Genomic DNA, 20,131 nt, shown 5'->3' on the forward strand with positions numbered 1-20,131 from the left:
CCCAAGACTGGACCTCAGCTTAGTGCCCCCTAGTCAGGGGCAGGAGGAAGGAAAATGAGTGACATGAAGAGCATGGTTAAGGGGTACAGCAATACAGCGAGGACCACCAAGGGTGCAGGGTAGCAAGGAGTGGATGGTCAACAGAGGCAGACAAAGCCTTCCTCCAAGAAGCCTTCAAAGATACGTGAAGGCAGAGGGGAGGGTTTTCATTAGTTGCCACCAAGGACGATGGTTCCTAGTTAGATTTTTGTAACCAGACACAATCATGACGATTTAACAAGTAACCCGCCTGTGTGTTTCAATCCTTCAGGTGGTATTGGAATGCTATGTGAGAAAGGACTTGGTCTACACCAAAGCCAACCCAACCTTTCATCACTGGAAGGTCGACAATAGGAAGTTTGGACTTACTTTCCAAAGCCCTGCTGATGCTCGAGCCTTTGACAGGGGAGTGAGGAAAGCAATTGAAGACCTTATAGAAGGTATTGAATTTATCGCTGCATTCTCAGTGGGACTATGGGAAGTTTCCAGGTTCTTTTTAATCGGAATTGTCTGCCATCATATATTTGTGGATTATTTGCAGGAAGGTTGGGGGCCAGGTCAGTAGAGGCCAAAACTTTAGGAACATCCAAGGAGAAAAAAACTTTAAGTGACAGTGCAGGGGAAAAGGAGATGGGTTTCAGAGTAATGAGTGATTCCAATTGGTTTTTAGACTCTGCTCTGAAAAGACAAGTTCTAGACTTCCATGTGAATGACTTTTTGATGTGTTTTACCTTTCCCTGACTATTGAGAAACCGCTTTGGTCAGATTTGGTCCAGAGGTGGAGAATAGATTCTAATGGGCCCAGAAATCTCCATGCCTTCCCACTGTTGTGTAAGGAGAGCCCAGGGGGTACGTCTGCCACTGAAAAGGCGAAGGAATCTGTGACTCCTTAGTCCATGGGTGAGCAGCTGGTAAACACTGTGTTGCATTTAATCGTGGCCTGGAAGGCTCTTGGGCAGTGAGTTCTCGTGGGCTTTTCTAGAGTCCACAGAGTCCAAACACACAAATTCTCCACTTTGACACATTCAGTTATCAAATCGAAGGGTTCAAGGTTCCATAGCCAGGGCCCTGTGAATAAAGGAATATTAAGCAAGGCATGGTAAAGCCAAATGCAGAATTTGGGGAGATTAATCACAAAAGAATATATGTTTTATTTGTATATGAGATAAATATGTTCTGAAGTCATTTTCTTCATTGCGGATTTGGGGGAAGAGAGAAAAGCAAATCTCAAAAGAAAAATCTCTTAACATCAGCAGGGAGACAATTCTGGCTGGAACACGAATCAGGGAACTGCAATCCCAGGGTGGCCAAAATGAGTAACAGCCAGTGTTCACATCATAGATCTGACACAAGTGGCAAATGTTTAAAATCTTGTTATTAAACATAGCTTTTAAATGTTTAGAAGAGAAAGTAGCTCCTGTGTTATTGGTAGAAGCAGTATGTCCATGTACTTAGTCACTGAAGCTACACACAAAATTTGATTCTCTTGTAATTTTTTTCTCTGTATACACTCTACCTAGCTCTGTTCTATCAAACTTGCCTTAAACGTTGATTGACTAGAGTAATTCAAATAGTAGAGAAAAATCCTCAGATATGAATAGGAATTGCGCATAGGGTATTGTGGGACTTGTTTTTCCTCCTGTGATCCCTCATTGGAAATGTAAATGTTTCTCATTCCTTTCTGAGCAAGTCTGTTGATTTCAGTTTCATGTAATAGCAAAATATTTTCCAAATGTACATTTTGTAAGACGTAACGAAGAAAAGGAGAAGATAGAGACTAAATTTCCCTTTTGGTAGATCTATCACATGCAAATTTAAGTATGTTTTTCCTTTTGGCCATTAACAGTGTCAGTTGATTTGATCCACACATTACAGAGTGGTATTAGGAAGGAAAAGGGGAAGTTATAGTGATTTGCCTACCAGAATGAAGAAAGCGTTGAACAAATAAACCAATTGAACCCTAAATGACCATTTTTTTCCCTGATGGAATAAACTGGGTTTTCTGACATGAGCCTAAATGAGCCTAAATGCTGGCCCACAAAAACGAAGAAAACTCATTGATACCCTAGTATTGCAAGAGAAAACCTCTTTGCCCAGGTATCAGCTTAGAAGGTGGCTCCCACAGTCTGGGGTTTAGAGTACAGTGTCTGAATTTCAGCACAGGAAGCAACCATACTAGCTATTTAGTCAAATCCCCTCATGAGTAAATGAAAAGCCCTGAACTCTAAGTCCAGTTATGCAGTGAGATTGTGGCCCGTCCAACCTGGAGTTCTCCATCCATTGCTTTTCCCACTACACAGTGCGGGCATGGGGGTCACTGGTGGAGGCCTGTCGTGATGCATGGCCTCTATGGTGCCTCTCTGTGTACTTGTTCTCCAGTGGCCAGTGAGGGAGTTTGAGGGGTTGATTTGGGAACAACAGTAGGCAAAATTCATTTAGGGAACATGCTGGCTAGAGTCAATTAAGAAGGGTAAATTAAAAGCATTTAATTTCCAGGTAACATATTTCTGCTGGTGATTCACATGTGAAAGGCATAGGATGTGGTTTATTTAAATATACTGTTTTAAATGATTGGCTTTGACTTATCCTCTTTAGAAACCCCTTTTTGTGGTTTTTGTGTCTTTTTAGGCTCAACGACATCTTCTTCCACCATCCATAATGAGGCTGAGCTTGGTGATGATGACGTTTTTACAGTAAGTTCCCATCATCCTTTGCTTTCCAGAGGAGTTGGTGAATAATCAGAGAGAGGTTCTGTTTAGGGGCATGAGAGACACTTGGCAATTTGGTATTTGCTGTTGCTGTTGGGATGCTGTCAGGGAGATCTCTGCCTTGTCATAATTTTGCTGCCCCGGGTTTTCCCTGGTCCCTCATGTTGCTGTGATGCTACAAGGCACATAGTATCAGCTCCCCTAGAGCTGTCCAGGGCGCTCGCCCAGTCTTCCTTCACATTTAAGGTGACTAGCCATCCTGGTTGGCCTGGGACTGTCCTAGTTTTAGCACCGACAGTCCCTAGTCCAGCAAAATACATACTTCAATCCCAGGCAAACTGGGACAACTGGTCACCCTACTCTCAGAGTCTTACATTAACAACCAGCTCCCCCAACCTCCCTTGCGTGGTGGGTGCGGTGCAGGGGAGTAGCCTTCCTGATGAGTAATTAAACATCTGATAAGAGAGTCCTGAAGGCCGAGTTGAGGTTAGGGCCAAGTGTGCTAAGGCAGGAAACGGCTTGGATATTTTGACACAGCTTGAGTTAATGGGATGTAACTGGAGACAAAATGATTTCTCAGCTTGCCCCTTCACTAAAATTCTGTGCTTTTAGAAGTTAATTAAACAAACAGTTCAGTGTGCACCTGCTGTGTGCTTCCTGCCGTCAGGAGCTGTAGGGCAGCATTTCAAAGTCTCGGCCTTGACCCACAGGAAGAAATACATTTAAATTGTAACCTAGGACACACATCCATAGACATCCCAAACCAGATCATATTTCATGCCCGGCGTTGTGATTTTTTTCTCTTCCTTTTTATTTTCTTCTTTTTATTATGAAACTTTTCAAGCATACAGGAAAATTTAAAGAATAGCACAGTTGAACACCTAGAGTCAACAGTTGTAACATTTTGCCCCATTTGCTTTATCTGTGCATGTGTGTGAACTTACACACACGCGCGCACACACATAATTTTTCTGCTGATCCAGTTGAAAGTAAGTCGCCTCTAAATACCTGAGCATGCATCGCGTAAAAATAAGACGTTCTCCTATACAACAGCATTACTGGACCTAAGAAAATTAATGGGAATTTCATAATATCATCTAATAGTTCCCCGATAATTCCTCAGTTGTCCCAAGAGTATCTTTTATAAGCTGTGTTTTTATTTAATATTTTAAATATTAGTTGCAACCCTTTAAACTTGATTCCCGACCCACTCATCCTGCAACTAGTAATTTGAAAAACACTACTTTGGGAAGACAGAGGTGTGTGAACCCAGCTCCAGCCCGCATGGAGGTAACCGGGTGGTCAGGACAGCGATGAGATGGGCCTGTGAGAAGCTTAGAAGCCAGCACAGACTGTAAAGTGCTCTGGCCCAAGGTCCTTTTACAAGGAGCGGTGTGGGGGTCAGAGAAGACCCCTGGGAGCTGAGGCTGGACCAGACCTCGGTGGCATTGGAACAGGGTTTGGGAACGGGCTTCGAGGCGGGGAGCGAAGGTGGCAGCAGGAATGCATGTACTGAGTTGCCTGAGCATTGCAGACCGCGACCTGACGTGAGTAGAGAGTGCTTGGGACGGGGGCAACGAGGGGGGCATATGTCAGGAAATGAACTCAGTTGTGCCTCCGCAGAGCGGCTGGTGTAATGTAGCCCTGAGCAGGCTTCCTATAGCGCTCCAAGCAGATCCTCTCGACAGTTGGCATGTTGCTTACATCTGTTCCTTTGTCACGTTTTGAGAGACAAACAACAGCAGGCGGGTTAAAAGGTGGCTTCCTGTGCTCCAGAGCAAAACTGTCATTCGCAGCTGCTTCCCAGCTACCTGCCAGAAGTGATTTATGGAAGCAGGAGAGGGCAAGAGGGAACAGGCTGATGATGGAAGCCAGCATCCCTCCTGGTTTTGTCCTTTAATCCACAGGGAATCAATGTGCTGCTCTAGGGTAAGGCCGAATGCCTGGAAGGAAGTATAGAAACAGCCCCACTGCTTCCAGACACTCGGAAACTCACTGCAGGAGGAGGGCGACTTAATTGCATTCCCTGTGGGCCCTGATGTATATGATCCTTGCCTTCATTCCACTTGTTTACAAACAGGGGCCTATTAATAACAGTACCTCCCTTCCCCAAGACAAGCCCAGTCATTAAGCCATTGACTATTAGCAACATCCCATGTAAGGATGGGAGTGTCGTCAGGGGCTAATGCGCCAGGTTTCCTGTTTGTTCACGAGCTCCCTGTCGTGAGACATTTTGTCCTAAGAAATCAGGGAGATTTCTGAAAGCTGGAGCCATGGAAGAGAGCAGCTGCGTTAACTCCTGTGTAACCTATAGCTTCCCAAGGTTTGTTGCGTTCTAAAACTTCTATTGGTAAGACAGATGTTTAGAACTTGGAACTCATTTATTACAGAAAGAGTATAAATGGTGATAGAGCCTCTTACAACTTATGACGAGCCAGAATGAGAATTTTCTAAGAGAACGGTGTATGTGGGAGAAAACCTTTAGAGACATAACTTGAGGAACCAGGAGTAGATCTTTTGTTTCTGCTGCTGGAACCAGGGGTTTCCCTCTGTTTCAGGGGATTCCTTGGGACCGGGAGGAAAATAGGACATTGGACAACATATGGATGCACGTTCCACGTTGGGGGATGAAGTGGAGGAAGGGGCACCCCCATACCCACCGTGGATAAGTTGTTGGGCTTGGGTGCTCGCCAAGCATGGGCTGTCTCATACTTTCCTGACTCTCAGCCCCTAAACTAGCCTGTCCCCCTGCCTTCTCAGGATGGTAATTAGCGTCCAGCTTAGCATGGGTGCATGCGTGTGCGGACACATACACACATACTCTGCCCATGCGTCTTGCCAGTCGCCAACACCGTTGTCTCTGCAGTCATGCCACGCCTCTCCTGCCACCAGCCTGGTGTGCGTCCACATCTTTCCTGATGGAGCCGCCAGCAGAGACTCCAGATTAGCCACTGCTCTGATTTTCTGAGTCTTGGGCTATTTATCCATCTATGTGTCTTAGTATTCCTCCCTGAACCAATTATGATTGTTCTCTCTTCTTTCAAATCCCATAGGACTCTTGTTTATTTCTCTCTTGCTACTTGAAAGCCTGCGGCTTTTTTTGGTTTTCCTAGGACTCTTGTTTATTTCTCTCTTGCTACTTGAAAGCCTGCGGCTTTTTTTGGTTTTCGTATTTTATCTGCTGAATGAATGACTCTTCATCTAATTAGAAGCAGTCCTCATTATAGTCTCTACAACCTTATAAAGCTTTGCTGTATAGGTGCTCAATAAATGGGTGCTCTGAACCCCAATAGAGTATGTAACAATCCTAGGGTTTCATATTTTACTCATTGGCTTTATTGCTATCCTGGGGGACCATCTAAAGGTGGGTGATTTTGAGGGATTCTCAGTAGCTTCATGTCCTATTTTTCTCGCTGTGTTTTCCGACGCATCTACAGCTAGGAGACGAGCTCCAAGCGTCATCACCCACTCCAAGCCTTTGGCTGTTCATGCTCCTTGTTGCCTTCCACCCCGCACGGTCTCCTCTGCTCCCTGGGAGACCTCAGATACCGTGATCCATCCAGGTGAACGCAAGTACCTAGGTGGCCAGGGTGTACCCGGCATTAAATACGGATGTGGGAGGGAATTCCAGTGCCTGAGCCATTTGGTACAAATTTGTAAGATGAGTAATGCAGAGGGTATAAAGCAACGACAACAAAGGCTAGCGTTCTGTGGTGGGCATTTGGGGGCCCTGCTGAGAGTCAGCCCACTCTCATCCGTGCCTCTGGCAGACAGCTTTTCATTTCTCTCCCCAGAGCCGGGGAGCCTTGAGAGGGACAGAATGGAAGGACCCTCGAGAGTCTGCCCCTCTGTTGTGCTTTTGTCTTGTGGGGGAGACACGTGCTCTGGCGTGTCTTGTGGGGGAGGCCCACGTGCACTTGAGAGATGGACAGTGTAGCTCCGCAGAGAGGCCGAGCTGCTTTGTTCCCCAGCCTAGGACTGACATTCTCCTGGCGCCCTACAGTTGAAGACTCTGGGCCCAGACGGTTTGGGGCCCACAAGGAAGGGGGTCATCGGGGATGGGGAGGCAGTGAGTAAAAGGGACTATATAGAACTAGAGAGGCTCTGGGTTTTATAGCCATTTAATGAACAATTTTCCAAGTTCCTATTTTGTAGGATTGGATCCATTGAAACCTGGTGGTTTATTTACTGCTGCAGAGCTCTGAAATCATTTACAGATGTTATTAGCATCTTCGTAGCTAGACAAGGAGAATTTTAATACGATCTTGGGAGAATGCAGCTGCAGGGTACACGTACTTCCAGAGCAGACTCGTTGAGAATCTGTGGTCAAGTGCTGTCGGTGCTTCAGCTGTCATTGTGCTGAGTGGCTGGATTCTGTCTCTAAAGCTGGGGGATTAGGGAAATATTTGCTTTATAGAAAGATACTTGGGGTGTATAAAATAGCTAAGTCTTCATCTTCCATAATAAGAAGGCCTTAAATAATATCCAAAGCTGCAAATCAGGAAAGAGTAGTATTAACAAGATGCTATTAAAAAGATGGAGAGAGAAATACAAGGAGAAAGAGCCACAAAAATTGAAGGTTTATTTCTCTGGGGAGTGAGAAGCTGAGATGGGAAGGGGCGAGATCGCTACTTGAGATATTAAATGATATACACGTATTGACTTTTTTTTTTTAAGAAAGAAAAAAATGAGAGGGAGTTTTCTCAAAAAGGTGGGGAGGGGGGTGGTCAAGGGAGGAGGAGGAATCCAGCCATCCTGATTTCCCCCATCTGGGGGTTTAAAGAGACTGAAGAGACGCAACAGAGGTTGAGTTGTGTGGCTCTCCGTGCTCTTCTTCCGGCTGTTTTTTTCTGCCTAGTGTTAGGAAGCAGTGTGTCCACCGTGGAAATAATGGCACATTAAAGGTAGGAGACCTGACAAGAGTTAGCTGGAAATGTTTGGCTTGCAAGGAGGTGAGAATAGCTGTAGACGTGCCAACTCCTCAGAATTCTAGGTCTTGGAATTGGAAGGGATTTTTTTCCACGTCAACTGAGCCAGCCTCCTTCCTTCTGGCAAACAAAGTAGGATTTGCCTCATTTTATAGACACAAGTCGTGGAGTCAGATGGGCGACTTGCCTAAGATGACACAGCCAGTTCATAGTGGAGGAGCAATGAACACCATCTCCTCGCTTATCCCGTTCACCACTGCTGTTTTGCTCTACATTTGTTGAATAATTATATTTACGGTATTTCAGCTGCTCTATTTTTTATATGTCAACCTTATGCAAGAGTTATGTTTTAGGTTCTCGTGGACCCAAGTTGGAAAGGGGAGAAGAGATAAGAGGATAAATATGTAACCAGTGCCCCATGTGGCCCATTCATGTGACAGACTTGGAGCCTGAGTGTGTGTTACAGCCTAGAAGTCCCCAGAATAGCAATAGGAAGGCCGGCCCTATATGAGGTTTTTTTTTCTTTTTCTTTTTCTTTTTTATTTATTTGGCTCTGCTGGGTCTTAGTTGCGGCACGCAGGATCTTTTAGTTGTAGCACGTGGGATCTTTAGTTGTGGCATGCGAACTCTTAGTTGCGACCAGTGGGATCTAGTTCCCTGACCAGGGATCGAACCCGGGCCCCCTGCATTGGGAGTGCAGAGTCTTAGCCACTGGACCACTAAGGAAGTCCCTATAAGGTTTTGATTTATTTTCCCACCTCCAGGGTTTATTCTCCCACGTCAGTATTGCTTCTGGATTTGGGCAGCACTTCTCAATAGGGATTCCTAATGAACCCCTCACACTTTACAGCATCCATCCTGTGTAACGAGTTAACTTCTCTCTTGTGCACCTAGAATAGCACTAACTGTGTACCGTCATTTGCAGAATCGAGAAGAGTCATTCATAGCATTTTGTGTGGGTCGGAATTCTCTCCTAGAACCCAGTTAAGAAAGGCTGGTTGGAAAAGAAAAAAAGAAAGGCTGGTTGGGATATATGTATATGTATAGCTGATTCACTTTGTTATAAAGCAGAAACTAACACACCATTGTAAAGCAATTATACTCCAATAAAGATGTTAACCAGCCTTTCTTTTTTTTTTTCTTTCTTTGTTTATGTTGTGGTGTTTCATCATCCTTTAATTGTTTAGGTAGGCAGTCCTCCTTCACATAGGAAAAATGTCTTTTACAGCATTGTCAGATTTTAGCCATGTTTTTGCCCAGACTGGAAAACGTGGTTCTTCCTCGTGCCCTATGCTTGAACCCTTGATATCCTGTTCCTCACAAGCTGCATTTGATTACTTTCTGGCTATTCAGAGCAGTTGCTCCTAATGACATCTCCAACCCCTCCCGTCCACTTCAGGTATTTTCTAAAGCGTAGCTAGAACATGTGGTTGAAACCAAAGTATGAAGCAGCAGTTTGTTTTGTCCTAGGTGAGCTTTTGAGTCTTTGCAAGTTGTGGTTATTTTCATTCTTGATTAAGTAGAAAAAAATGAATTTGTGGAATTCTGTAAATATCAAGCTTTCACTTATAGAAGCAGAAGACTGCAGCACACCACAAAATTTTCCTTTTCTTGAAGAGTTTTTTCCACCTAATCCATCCCCAACACACATTAAAACTGAAGGCAAATCTACCAGTTTTGTAATAAATGGGGTTCGTTTACTGATTTTCTAAGAAAGGGGATGTTTTTAAAAGGTAAAGTGGCATGTGACTCCTGTTTGTGCAGAGTTTGGAGGTTGGGGAGAGGCCAGGAGTCTAAGCTTGGTTCTGCCATTAATTAGCTGTGATCATTGATCCTTTTGGACTCAAAACCTTCCCAGGGTGAAATATTTCCTTTGAGTTTCTGTTTGCTGGCCCAAGGGGAGGAGAAGGAAAGGCACTGTGGTGTGGAGCTATCGCTGACACTGTGCCCTGCACTTTCATGTACGATACTGTATTTGGTCCTCACGACTGACCATGAGGTACTTATTGACACTTCCATTTCTGCAGATAAAGTCCCCAAGGCTCAGAGAGGTGAAGCAACTTGTGCTCCATTCCATACACTGTTCACCTCGAATGCAAACCCCAAATCTGCTTGCTGCCTTTCAGAGAACTTTAAGAAAAGGAAATATCTATTCAATAAGTTTCAATAGATTTCGCATATGAAATATACCGGATTCTCATCATTGCCAAAGAGCCACCTAAATAATGGACTTTTCAACTAGTACATTGGCTTAAAACCTCAACTGACTTCTTCATTGGCACTATGGGGTTCTCTTGTGCCTGCCTGAGAGCCCCAGTCTCATTTTAGAAGATCAGTTGATCAAAAATGTTTCTGTGGTCTTTACCCTTGGAATTAAGGGATTGGGTAGAGTGGTGCAGGGAGAGAATAAGTAAAAGAGAAAATAGGTTGAAAATGTAAATTACCTCTACAGAGTTTGAGTGGTGAAACTAATCTATGGGGGTTTGTTAAGAAAAGCAAAAATGTTTTGGGGGAAGGACAGCTATGCTTTGTGCATGAGACCAGGGAGCAGCGTCCCATAAATGCTGCTGGCTGAGACCCAGCACCGCATGGGGTGGCATGGAAGTTCTCAGAAGATGGGTGGGAGCGGCTTTATCTTCTGAATGCCAGTAATTATCAAGCTCACATTGCACAGTAAGAGGAGGATCTTTTTATTCAACACGTAATACCTACAGTGGATAAATTAAAGCAATTAAATGTCTAAGGTTCAGACAAAAGCTTTGAAATGCTCTCAATTTCAGGAAGCCCAAAGGCATTTTGGTAGTCCACCAACTTGTGTCTTTCTTCACTTACACATGTATCATCTCATCTTTTTAAGCTGTGGATAGTAATATACTACTATTTCCATTTTATTAATTCATGCAGAGTACATGTTCAAGGTTACCTGAAACCCGCTTCCTGGTCACAGCCCTACCAGTGAAGCTAAGCTGTGGGTTTATCAGAGTCCTTTCCTTTCGTGTCAGAATTTCACCTAATTTCAAAATTTAGAAACATAAAACTTTTTTTTCTATAACTTTATTTATTTATTTTTATTTTTGGCTGCGTTGGGTCTTTGTTGCTGCGCGCGGGCTTTCTCTAGTTGTGGTGAGCGGGGGCTACTCGTCGTTGCAGTGTGCTGGCTTCTCATTGCTGTGGCTTCTCTTGTTGCGGAGCACGGGCTCTAGAGTGCGCAGGCTTCAGTAGTTGTGGCGCGTGGGCTTAGTTGCTCCACGGCATGTAGGATCTTCCCGGACCGGGGCTCGAACCCGTGTCCCCTGCATTGGCAGATGGATTCTTAACCACTGCACCACCAGAGAAGTCCCAAAACTTGTTTTTTTTTTTTAATGTGTGGGAATTTTGGTTTTGTTGTTGTTTTTCACCGTAGAAGAATGCCCACTTTATCTATCCTCCGGGTCCTGGACAGGATAATGTCTTAGAGTCTAGGACAGAGTCATCTCCTTTCCCCCCACCAGCAGCCTCTTAGACCCACACTGCCTGCTAGCTGGAGCTGTAAAAGATTTCCTGCTCTGCTTGCCTCTTTCAAAGAGGACACCTGGAACCAATGTAGGCCCTGAGGACAGGTGAGCCAGTGCGACCTGTTGACAGAATGGGGGACAAGTTCCTGTTTACCAAAGGGGAAAGGATTGGCCACAGGCCTGCCGGTCTAACAGCTACTGAGGGGAAAGGCTTGCTTTGCTGAAGAGTTAGAAACAACAGTTCAGCGCCAAACCACCGGAGCCGGCAGCCTCCTGAAGCCCAGAACAGTTTACTGTCTTCTGAGAGGCACAAGATGCCCAGACTTCCATGAGATCAGTCTCATCTCCCAGCCCGAGGCTGAGAAGAATGCTATATGCTTATATATAAATGCACGTGTGTATACATGCTTTTTTAAAAAATAAAATGGAAGCCCCTGCAATAGGAAGAATATTGAATATTGCTTTGGTTGTATCAGTGGCTGAAATCTATTTTGGTGGTAGATTGCAGTAAAAATAATACAAATTGGGGTCATAACTACTAGCTAGCCGTCTTTAAAAATTCAAAACATCGGGGATTCCCTGGCGGTCCAGTGGTTAGGACTCCGCGCTGCCACTGCAGGCGGCCCAGGTTCGATCCCTGGTCAGGGGACTAAGATCCTGCAAGCCACAGGGCACAGCCAAGAAAAAAAAAATTCTGCAGCATCTACAAGACAGGGCAGAATTCTACTTTTATCAATCTGAATTAATCCTGCAGCTTTTTTTCCTATATGGTGATGACTTCTTATTTTATTTATTTTTTATTGAGGTATAGTTGGCATACATCCTGTGGCTCGTGAATCAACTAAGCAATAGACTTTGACTCCTCTGTAATGTTCTGAGGAAGGCAGAAGGATTACACATAAAACTTTTAGAACTCAAACAGACCTTGGAGATCATCCAGGGTGACTCCCTATTTTACACATGAGGACACTGAGACCCACAGAGGTTAAACAACTGGCCCAAGACATGTGGCCTAGCCTGGCCTGGAGTCGAGGTTTCCCAGTTCCCTCCGAGTAGTGCTATTTTTGCTTAACGTTTCTGTATGATTCCTGGATGGCGCAGATTAGCTCCTTAAACAGTTTCTTCACTTTGTTTTCTATGCCTTATTCAAAACACATAGGCCTGTCACTCTCCAGAAATGGCTGCTCGGATCAGGCTTGGCTGTACGAGCTGCATGTTCACATCAGCTCATGTGCTCCTGGGGATACAGAGAGGATCAAGCAGCTGTACTTGTTTGCTTGCCTCTCTGGAGGTGGCATCCGTCCCATTTGTCTCCATCCCCAAGAGGGAGAAGAAAATCGATGGTTGGTTGCCAGCCTTCCAGTGTTTTCCCTACCAGTGTGGACTTGATCAGGCTGGTCGTGTCTCTACTTTATTAAGCTTGGAGGGGCCACTCTTTCATGTTAGTACATCCTGACTCTTGCTTCCACCTCCCTTCCTTTTCTTTTCTCAGCCTCCTGTGCTTCCTTATTAAACTCTTGTCTCAGATTACTGCCTTTAGGACCAGGCCATGCAAAGCTTATTACTCAAAATATGTGTTTTAATATAACCACAGAAAAATTTGAAAATGTAGTCAAAGGTATACCCCTTAAAAGGGGGACCAAATTTAGGTGGTTAAGAAACGTAACTCCCGTACATAAAATAGATAAGCAACAAGGATGTACTATATAGCACAAGGAACCATATTCAATATCTCGTAATAACCTATAATGGAAAAGAATCTGAAAAAATGTATGTGTCTGAGTCACTTTGCTGTACACCTGAAACTAACACAATATTGTAAATCAACTGTACTTCAATTTTTTTTAAAAAAGAACTCCCATGTTATAGCTATTGTTCCAAAGTATAGAAGAAGGTAGAACACTGCCTAGCTCAGCTTACAGGACTAGCGTAACCCTGCTACAAAAATGAGCAAGAAGAGCTCAAGTAGAGGAAAAACAGGGGCCAAACTCACTTATGAATCTAGACGTAAAGTTTTAAAGTAAAATATTACCAAATCACATCAAATATTTATAAAACAAATGTAATGAAAGACCAGTAGAGTAGACCATTTCCCAGGCATGCAAAGATGGTTTATATTAGCAAAGTTTAACTGTTTGATTCGTACATTAATGAAACAAAGGTGAAAGACTGTAATCATCTCAATAGATACAGAAAAACCATCTGGTTACATCCAACATCTTTTGGTGAAAACTCTTAGCAATCTAGAATACAAGGAAACTTTTTGGAACTTTATAAATTTATTTATTTTATTTATTTATTTTTGGCTGCTTTGGGTCTTTGTTGCTGCGCGCAGGCTTTCTCTAGTTGCGGCGAGCGGGGGCTACTGTTCGTTGCAGTGCATGTGCTTCTCATTGCGGTGGCCTCTCTTGTTGCGGAGCACAGGCTCTAGGCGCATGGGCTTCAGTAGTTGTGGCACGAGGACTTAGTAGTTGTGGCTCGCAGGCTCTAGAGCGCAGGCTCAGTAGTTGTGGCGCACGGGCTTAGTTGCTCCGCAGCATGTGGGATCTTCCTGGACCAGGGCTTGAACCCGTGTCCCCTGCATTGGCAGGGGGATTCTTAACCACTGCGCCACCAGGAAGGTCCAAAACTTTGGGAACTTTATAATCACTCCAGTTATCTGGAAACATTATATATAACAGAATCATTAGAAGTCCCGCCAAAGTTAGGTTCAAGACAAACAGAGCCATTCTGTTTTTCCATATCATGCTGGAAACCCTGGCAAAATGTAGTAAGGCAAGAAAAAGAAGGTACAAATATTGGAAAGGAGACCAGACTATCTTTTGTGGGTGACAGGATTTGCTTAGAAAAGTCCAGAGAATCACTGGATAAAGCATTTGAATTTTTATGAGTTAAGCAAGGGGACCTGATCACAGGATCAGTAACTTTTCTATATAATCAATAGTAACTGTTTAGAAAATGGAAATGCTTAATCTCATTTCGTTTTTGCAATAACCCTGAGGACAATTTTTGCTCCATTTTGCAGATGTGAAAACTGGAGTTAGAGGTCACCTTGACCAAAATCAGACAACTTATAATTAGCAGAGAATTGATTCAGATCAGTCTGCCTGGGCTGAGACCCTGTTTTTTAGCATTATAACATTCCATCACATTTCTGTTGTTCAGTGCCTCATGTTAGGTTACAGGCTTCTCCATTGGACATCTTATTAACAGGGGCATTGACATTGAGCTGGAGTCGAACCCAAACCCAGAGGCAAGTTTTTTTGGCGGGTACATTTGCAGGTGACAGTGGTTGTGTGCACTGCTTCACGTCACATGGGACCTCCTACAAGTGGGCGGTGCCGCAGTGGCAGTGTCTGGCCTTGTTCATAGTGGGTGGCATCAAAGGCTGGCTCTGCCTGCTCTGACTCAGGAAGCCTGCCGCTGAAGCCACGCCACTAAGGAGCCTGAGGTTCCCAAGCACAGAGGACCTCTGCTTTTGTTCTTCTTGAGCTCAAACCTGCAGCACTTCCGAGATTCCCTTGCCCCACCAGCAAGGCGAGTTGAAAACGCAGCCAGTCCTTCCAGGTTGAAGGTGAAGCTCTCGGATTGGTAGGTTGGTGGGTGTCATTAGCTTGTGCACACAAGTAACAGAGACATGTTCTAGAATCTTGCTTGTTGATGTGCGTATGTGCACGGCCTAGTGGCTGCTTTTCTCCACAAGCAGAGAAGGGGGCACCAGTCCAGAGGTACGTGTGGTGAAAGGTTTTCCTCTCTCTTCTCTTGGAGATACCCTGATAGTACCTTCCTTCTGTTGGTAGGTCACTTGAGCCCCTTGACAAGATTTATCTGATAGCAGAGATGTGAAGCCTCAGCTTCCGATGGAACCTCTCCTGCGTGCTCTAAGCCCAGAGCAGGCGGGCGCGGGGACACTGTGGGCTGGGCTGGGACCTCCCCGCAGGAGGCGGTACACTGGGGGCACGCCTCAGCCTTCTGGCCCCCCGCTCCTCTGTACAGATTTGTCGTCAGATTAGGAGAGTTCGAAAGGCCTTTCTCAGTCTCACGTTCTCTGAGTTGTCAGAAAATTGTCCAGGAAACTTTGCACTTTACAGTGGGAAGAGGCTGGTCCGGGCTGGGGAGGAAAGATGGGAGCATCAGAGGGGGAGTCTGATTGGCTGAGGAGTACTAGGAAATACCGGGTGTGCCTCGTTTCTCAGAATGACTTTCCCTACATTGTTAAGCTGGACACAGGTCACAGAAAACAGGGTGGATTCAGGTGACTAACACAGGTGACGGATGTGTTGACTGAGTTTCCGAGAACTAAATGGCGAGTGCATATTACAGTGTTTAATACGAGGGTAGCTTCTAACCTAAGACGTGCCTGGCACATGGCTGTTGGATAAGAGTTTAACCCTTGAGACCTGAATCATAGTGAAGGGTCCTTATCTACTCATTCAGAAAGTATTTATTGAGATCTGTAGAAACCTTTGTATTCTGAGACGCCATCCCCTTTTCTCCTGGGTTTGTATGAGTCAGGGCACACCGTCTTACTTGGAAAAGTCGTACTCGTATTAATCTCACCAAGATTAACACAGAGCAGGCACTGGCGTGGGCTCTCCTGGGCTTGTGAAGCAGCGATGTGGTGCGTTGAGATCCCACCGGGCTTGGCGGGCAGGGGCTGCATTTCAGTCCAGCTCTGCCAGTGGCTGCCTGCCACCGGTCGGCAGGATCCCGAATTTCTCCGAGTCCCTGTTTTCCTGTGTGTGATGTGGAGACGATATTTTGCCTGCAGTGGTGTTCACATGTAGCCAGGGCCTGGCACATCGTAAGCCCTCACATAATGTGAGACTGTTAAGGGTTGTTTGCTTTGTCGTGCTGTCAACTTACAACCACCGGTGTGTTAAAAGAGGGAGGCAGGATCTCCAAAGACATAAGGAAAGGGTGGGTGAGAGTTGGAGGACAGACCAGAGTTTGGAAGAAAGTAAAAATTCTTGTGTCTCAGTCAGGTCTCTTTCAGTTACTGGGATTTGAGGGGTAAATAGCAACTCTTTCCTATCTGAGTTCTGAACCAATTGAGAAAAAAAGATAGGAGACCTTTCTTTACTGATGTTAGTGCTGGCTTACACCTGTGGGAAGTGGACATTCCAGGAATGGACCCCAGGATTAGACAGACCTGCCCCACCAGGCACACGTGCGCTGGGTCTCCACACCCTCCCCACAGTGGGGTGGGCCCTCGACCTCCAAGTAGATCGCACAGTCCCAAGAATGGTTGCCAGCACATGCAATTTGCCAGTTGGGTGGCTCCCAAGAGGTAGGGGAGGGAAGTAGCAGGCTCTGGACACCCTGTTCCATTCCACCTGCTGCAGAGGAGTAAGGCAAGAGAGAGGCCAGGAATGTGATGCAGGTGGAAGGCTGCCACAGAGAAGGAATCGGGACTGGGGGAAAGGTGCACCCAAGGGACGAACCCAACGCATTCTGGGTTAAATTATCAAAGGGAATTGGCTCTTATCTTTGGGACATCTTAGGGTGGATCAGGATTCAGGCTTGGCTGGATCCAGAAGCTCAAGTGGTGTCTGCGGGTGCCTTCTTCCCTTGGTTTTGCTTCACTTCATCCTCACACAGTTTCTTTCCCTGCCGCCTCACCAGGATTCCAGGCTTACAGGACCCTTAGCTCTTAGCTTCAGAGATAGAGACAGACAGCATCTTTTCTGAGCTCTCCATCAGAAATCTCTGTATCGCCTCAGGGAGGACTGTGTGTGTGTCCATATCTGAATTAGTCACTGGATTGTGGGATTGGAAACAGCATCAGCCCTGCATCACATGAACCAAAAAAACAGAATCAAAGAAAAATCCAGGAGGGTTGGGTTTCCAAAGGCATGCTGCACATGTCCACCAGGTTTTAAAAATTAATGTCGGTTGTGGTGCATAACGGAAATACGGGTGTCTTTTCTTTTTCCTGGATACTTGTACTCCCATTTTTCTGAGCATTTATTACTTTATAAATGGAGGGGGGAATAACTGTTATAAGTCTATTTGTTTTAACTTTGCCTTGCTTTCTGGAGGATCTATGACATGAACAAAAAACAGGAAAATAAAAGGGGATAAATAAGCAAATACGATAAGGGGAATATAAGAGTGAGAAGCAACAGCCAAGGAGGAGTTCCTAGATATTTACCAGAAATATGACACCTAGATATCAAGGAAAATCTTTTCATTTATTTGTGAAAAAAAGAAAAAAGGGGGGGGTTGTCCCTCACTCTAAGGAAGTAGAAGGTGTAGTGAGAATTCTGAGGGGCCCTGGTTTTAAAGGCAGTTGCCAGCTGCACTTGACAAAGCCTTTATGAGCCTATGGCTCCTGGGCCCCAGGGGTGTGGAGAGTGACCATCACCTGGGGTCACCGGGGAGCATGAATCACTTAGGTGGTGGGCATACAGGGAGGCGAGAGGGCCTGTGCTCTGTGCACACCCACAGTCCATTCTGATAGCTGATCACCTGCCTAAGACACAATCATGGAGGCTCCAATCTGAACTCGTCGCCTCTACTGGGAAAACAGCTCTGCGCTCACCCTCCAGAGATGGTGACCCCCCAGGCTCGCCTCCGAGCCGAAGATTACAAAATTTCTTCCTGGAAAGCCAGTACCCGTGATACCCCTGAGGTATCCCTCATCTCTGAGACGTCCCCAGGCTGGGATTAGCCCCACAAAGGAACACATGGGTTTGACTGTTGCTTGTTTGCATCTCCTCTGCTTACCCGAGGACCTCGCAGCCAGGGCCACAAACAGGTGACCATTCTTGACCCAGCTGGAGCGCACCAGCAGGAGGCCTGGTGCGGTGAGCCCTTCCCCAAAGCCGGTCACTGCTCCCACAGTTTGAGAAAACAAACCCAGCTTTCCAGGGTCTGTGGCTGGGTTTCCGCGCCCGCCGTGTTTAAACAACCTGGCCCTTCAGGGGTCCTCCGGCCTCCCATAGCCAGGATAAACTCGAGATTCTGGGGAGTCCAGTGGGACGCCACCAGTGGGCGTAGACGGTGTGTTAGGTTTTTGTGCGGGTTTGGTTTTTGTTTTCTTAATTAACTCCCGGCTGCCTCCTTCTACACAGACAGCTACGGACAGTTCTTCTAATTCGTCTCAGAAGAGGGAGCAACCTCCTCGCACAGTCTCCTCCCCCACGTCCTGTGAGCACCGGAGGATTTACACCCTGGGCCACCTCCACGACCCATACCCCACGGACCACTATCACCTCGAACAGGTGAGCGGCGGTCTCGTTCCTCGGGGGTCGTGGGGTGGACGGCTCCCGATCCTGGAACGGCCTCCTTCCCCTGGCGTTCAGCCACCTGCCAGAGCCTAGGCCTCTTCTGTTCTCCTACTTAGTACCTCGGCCCCCATATTGGAGGTGGTGCAGGCGACTCGCCCTCAATGCAGAGTTTTCTGTGTGCCGGGCACCTCGCCAAACCCTTCATGTGCTTTAGCTCCTTTAATCCTCACAAATCACCCACAGGCAGGTCCTCCGCATCCCCAGTTGAGGGATGGGCAGGCTGAGGCTTAGGGAGAGAGAGTCCCTGCTGGAAAAAGATTCAAATGCCGGTCTCTGCTCACGCAGGACACTATGCTACCTCCTGGTAGCATACTATGCGTTAGCATTCGCTAACACTATGCGTTCCTGTGTCCAAAGGGCCTCCTGGCTTTGTGTGAAAGCACAGAACTGCAATTGGGACCACAGAATACTGTACACTTGGCTTGAGTGCCCTGGCATCGCGGGCTGCAGGCCCAGGCTTGCTTGGGGAGCTGTAGCTGGAATTCAGTAATTCAACAAATATTTACCAAGCGGCCATTTTTCAGAGTAGGTTCTCAAACTGTGGGGTGTGGACTGGTGCCCATGTGGGTGATGTGGCCACCAGTCTGCTTTGAAAAGAGAAAAAGCACGAGGCACTGAGGTTTTATAACATAGATTTATATGACTCTTTTTTTCACAATCCATTTTACTGTGTGTGCTTCCTAATATTTTTGGCATTAAAAGTTCTTTTTTAAAATCACATTATGGTAGCCGTAGATGGGAATTGACTTTTTGACTCTCCTTACTTTGCAAAATAAATTATTAGCAAAGTCTGTGTCAGCTCCCAAGATTTGTTTTGAAATAATGAAGGATTGTGGTTTTCCAAAGTTGGGGAAACTCTGACATCAAGAATCTGGCAGGAATTAGGGCAAATCAAAGCCTGAGAGACGTGGCCCTTGCCCTCAAGGAGCTCACAGTCTGGTGGGAAGTGATGAGTAAAGCTAATTACCGTGTGATAAATTCTAGGACAATATTATAATGACAATATTGGCAACAGGTGCCAAGCACATCCTGTGTGACCGGCCCTATGCTGACACTGCATAGATTCTTTCTCTTCATTCTCTCAGTAGCCCTGTGCCGTTTGATCGTAAGGGAAACCAAGTGTGAGGCTTAGCGACTTGCTGGTAAATTTCATGGTCCGAATTCCACTCCGGTGGGTTTGCTGAGAGCCATGCTCCTCACCCCTTAAAAAGCCTTCATGCTCAAAGGGCGTCGAAGGTGGAAAATCTCATTGTTTGCCACAACTGGGATGCCCTGTGCAAGGCAGGCTTACCTGCATCAACTCAATAACGATGTATTCAGCACCTGCTCCTCTGGACAAGGCACTGATGCAAACTGCAGCAGGACAACCTGCAGAGATGACTCTTCCTCCCTAAGGGAGAATGCAGGTTGGGTTTGAAGGCTAGAGGGTGTGGCCCTGGGTTGGGCCATTCCGGGCTCAGATTCCATCTCCACCACCTGTGAGATCCTGGCAGGATTCAAACACAGCTGGCCTCTGGAGCCTGTACTCTTACCCTTTGCATATCTCAACATCTTATCTTCCCAGCCAGATTACAAGGTACTTGTGAGCCTCATAGTTTGCTGTTTTGCACATGACCCACAGTGAGACATGCGTTTTATATCATGGCCCAGTAGGCACATGTAATGTACAC

At 46.0% G+C, this 20,131-nt stretch overlaps 1 protein-coding gene across 1 annotated transcript in view; it reads left to right on the forward strand.

The window, feature by feature from the left end:
* SPRED2 (sprouty related EVH1 domain containing 2) overlaps nt 1–20,131 on the forward strand; it is a 121,133-nt gene that overhangs the window by 97,181 nt on the left and 3,821 nt on the right. The window contains exons 4-6 of the mRNA XM_082356492.1: nt 311–479; nt 2,668–2,732; nt 18,246–18,395. Coding sequence (XP_082212618.1) covers nt 311–479; nt 2,668–2,732; nt 18,246–18,395 — 384 coding nt within the window. The remainder of the gene's footprint in view (nt 1–310; nt 480–2,667; nt 2,733–18,245; nt 18,396–20,131) is intronic.

This window comes from Balaenoptera borealis, assembly GCF_965194805.1.
Source record: "Balaenoptera borealis genome assembly, chromosome: 15".
NCBI lineage: Eukaryota > Metazoa > Chordata > Mammalia > Artiodactyla > Balaenopteridae > Balaenoptera > Balaenoptera borealis.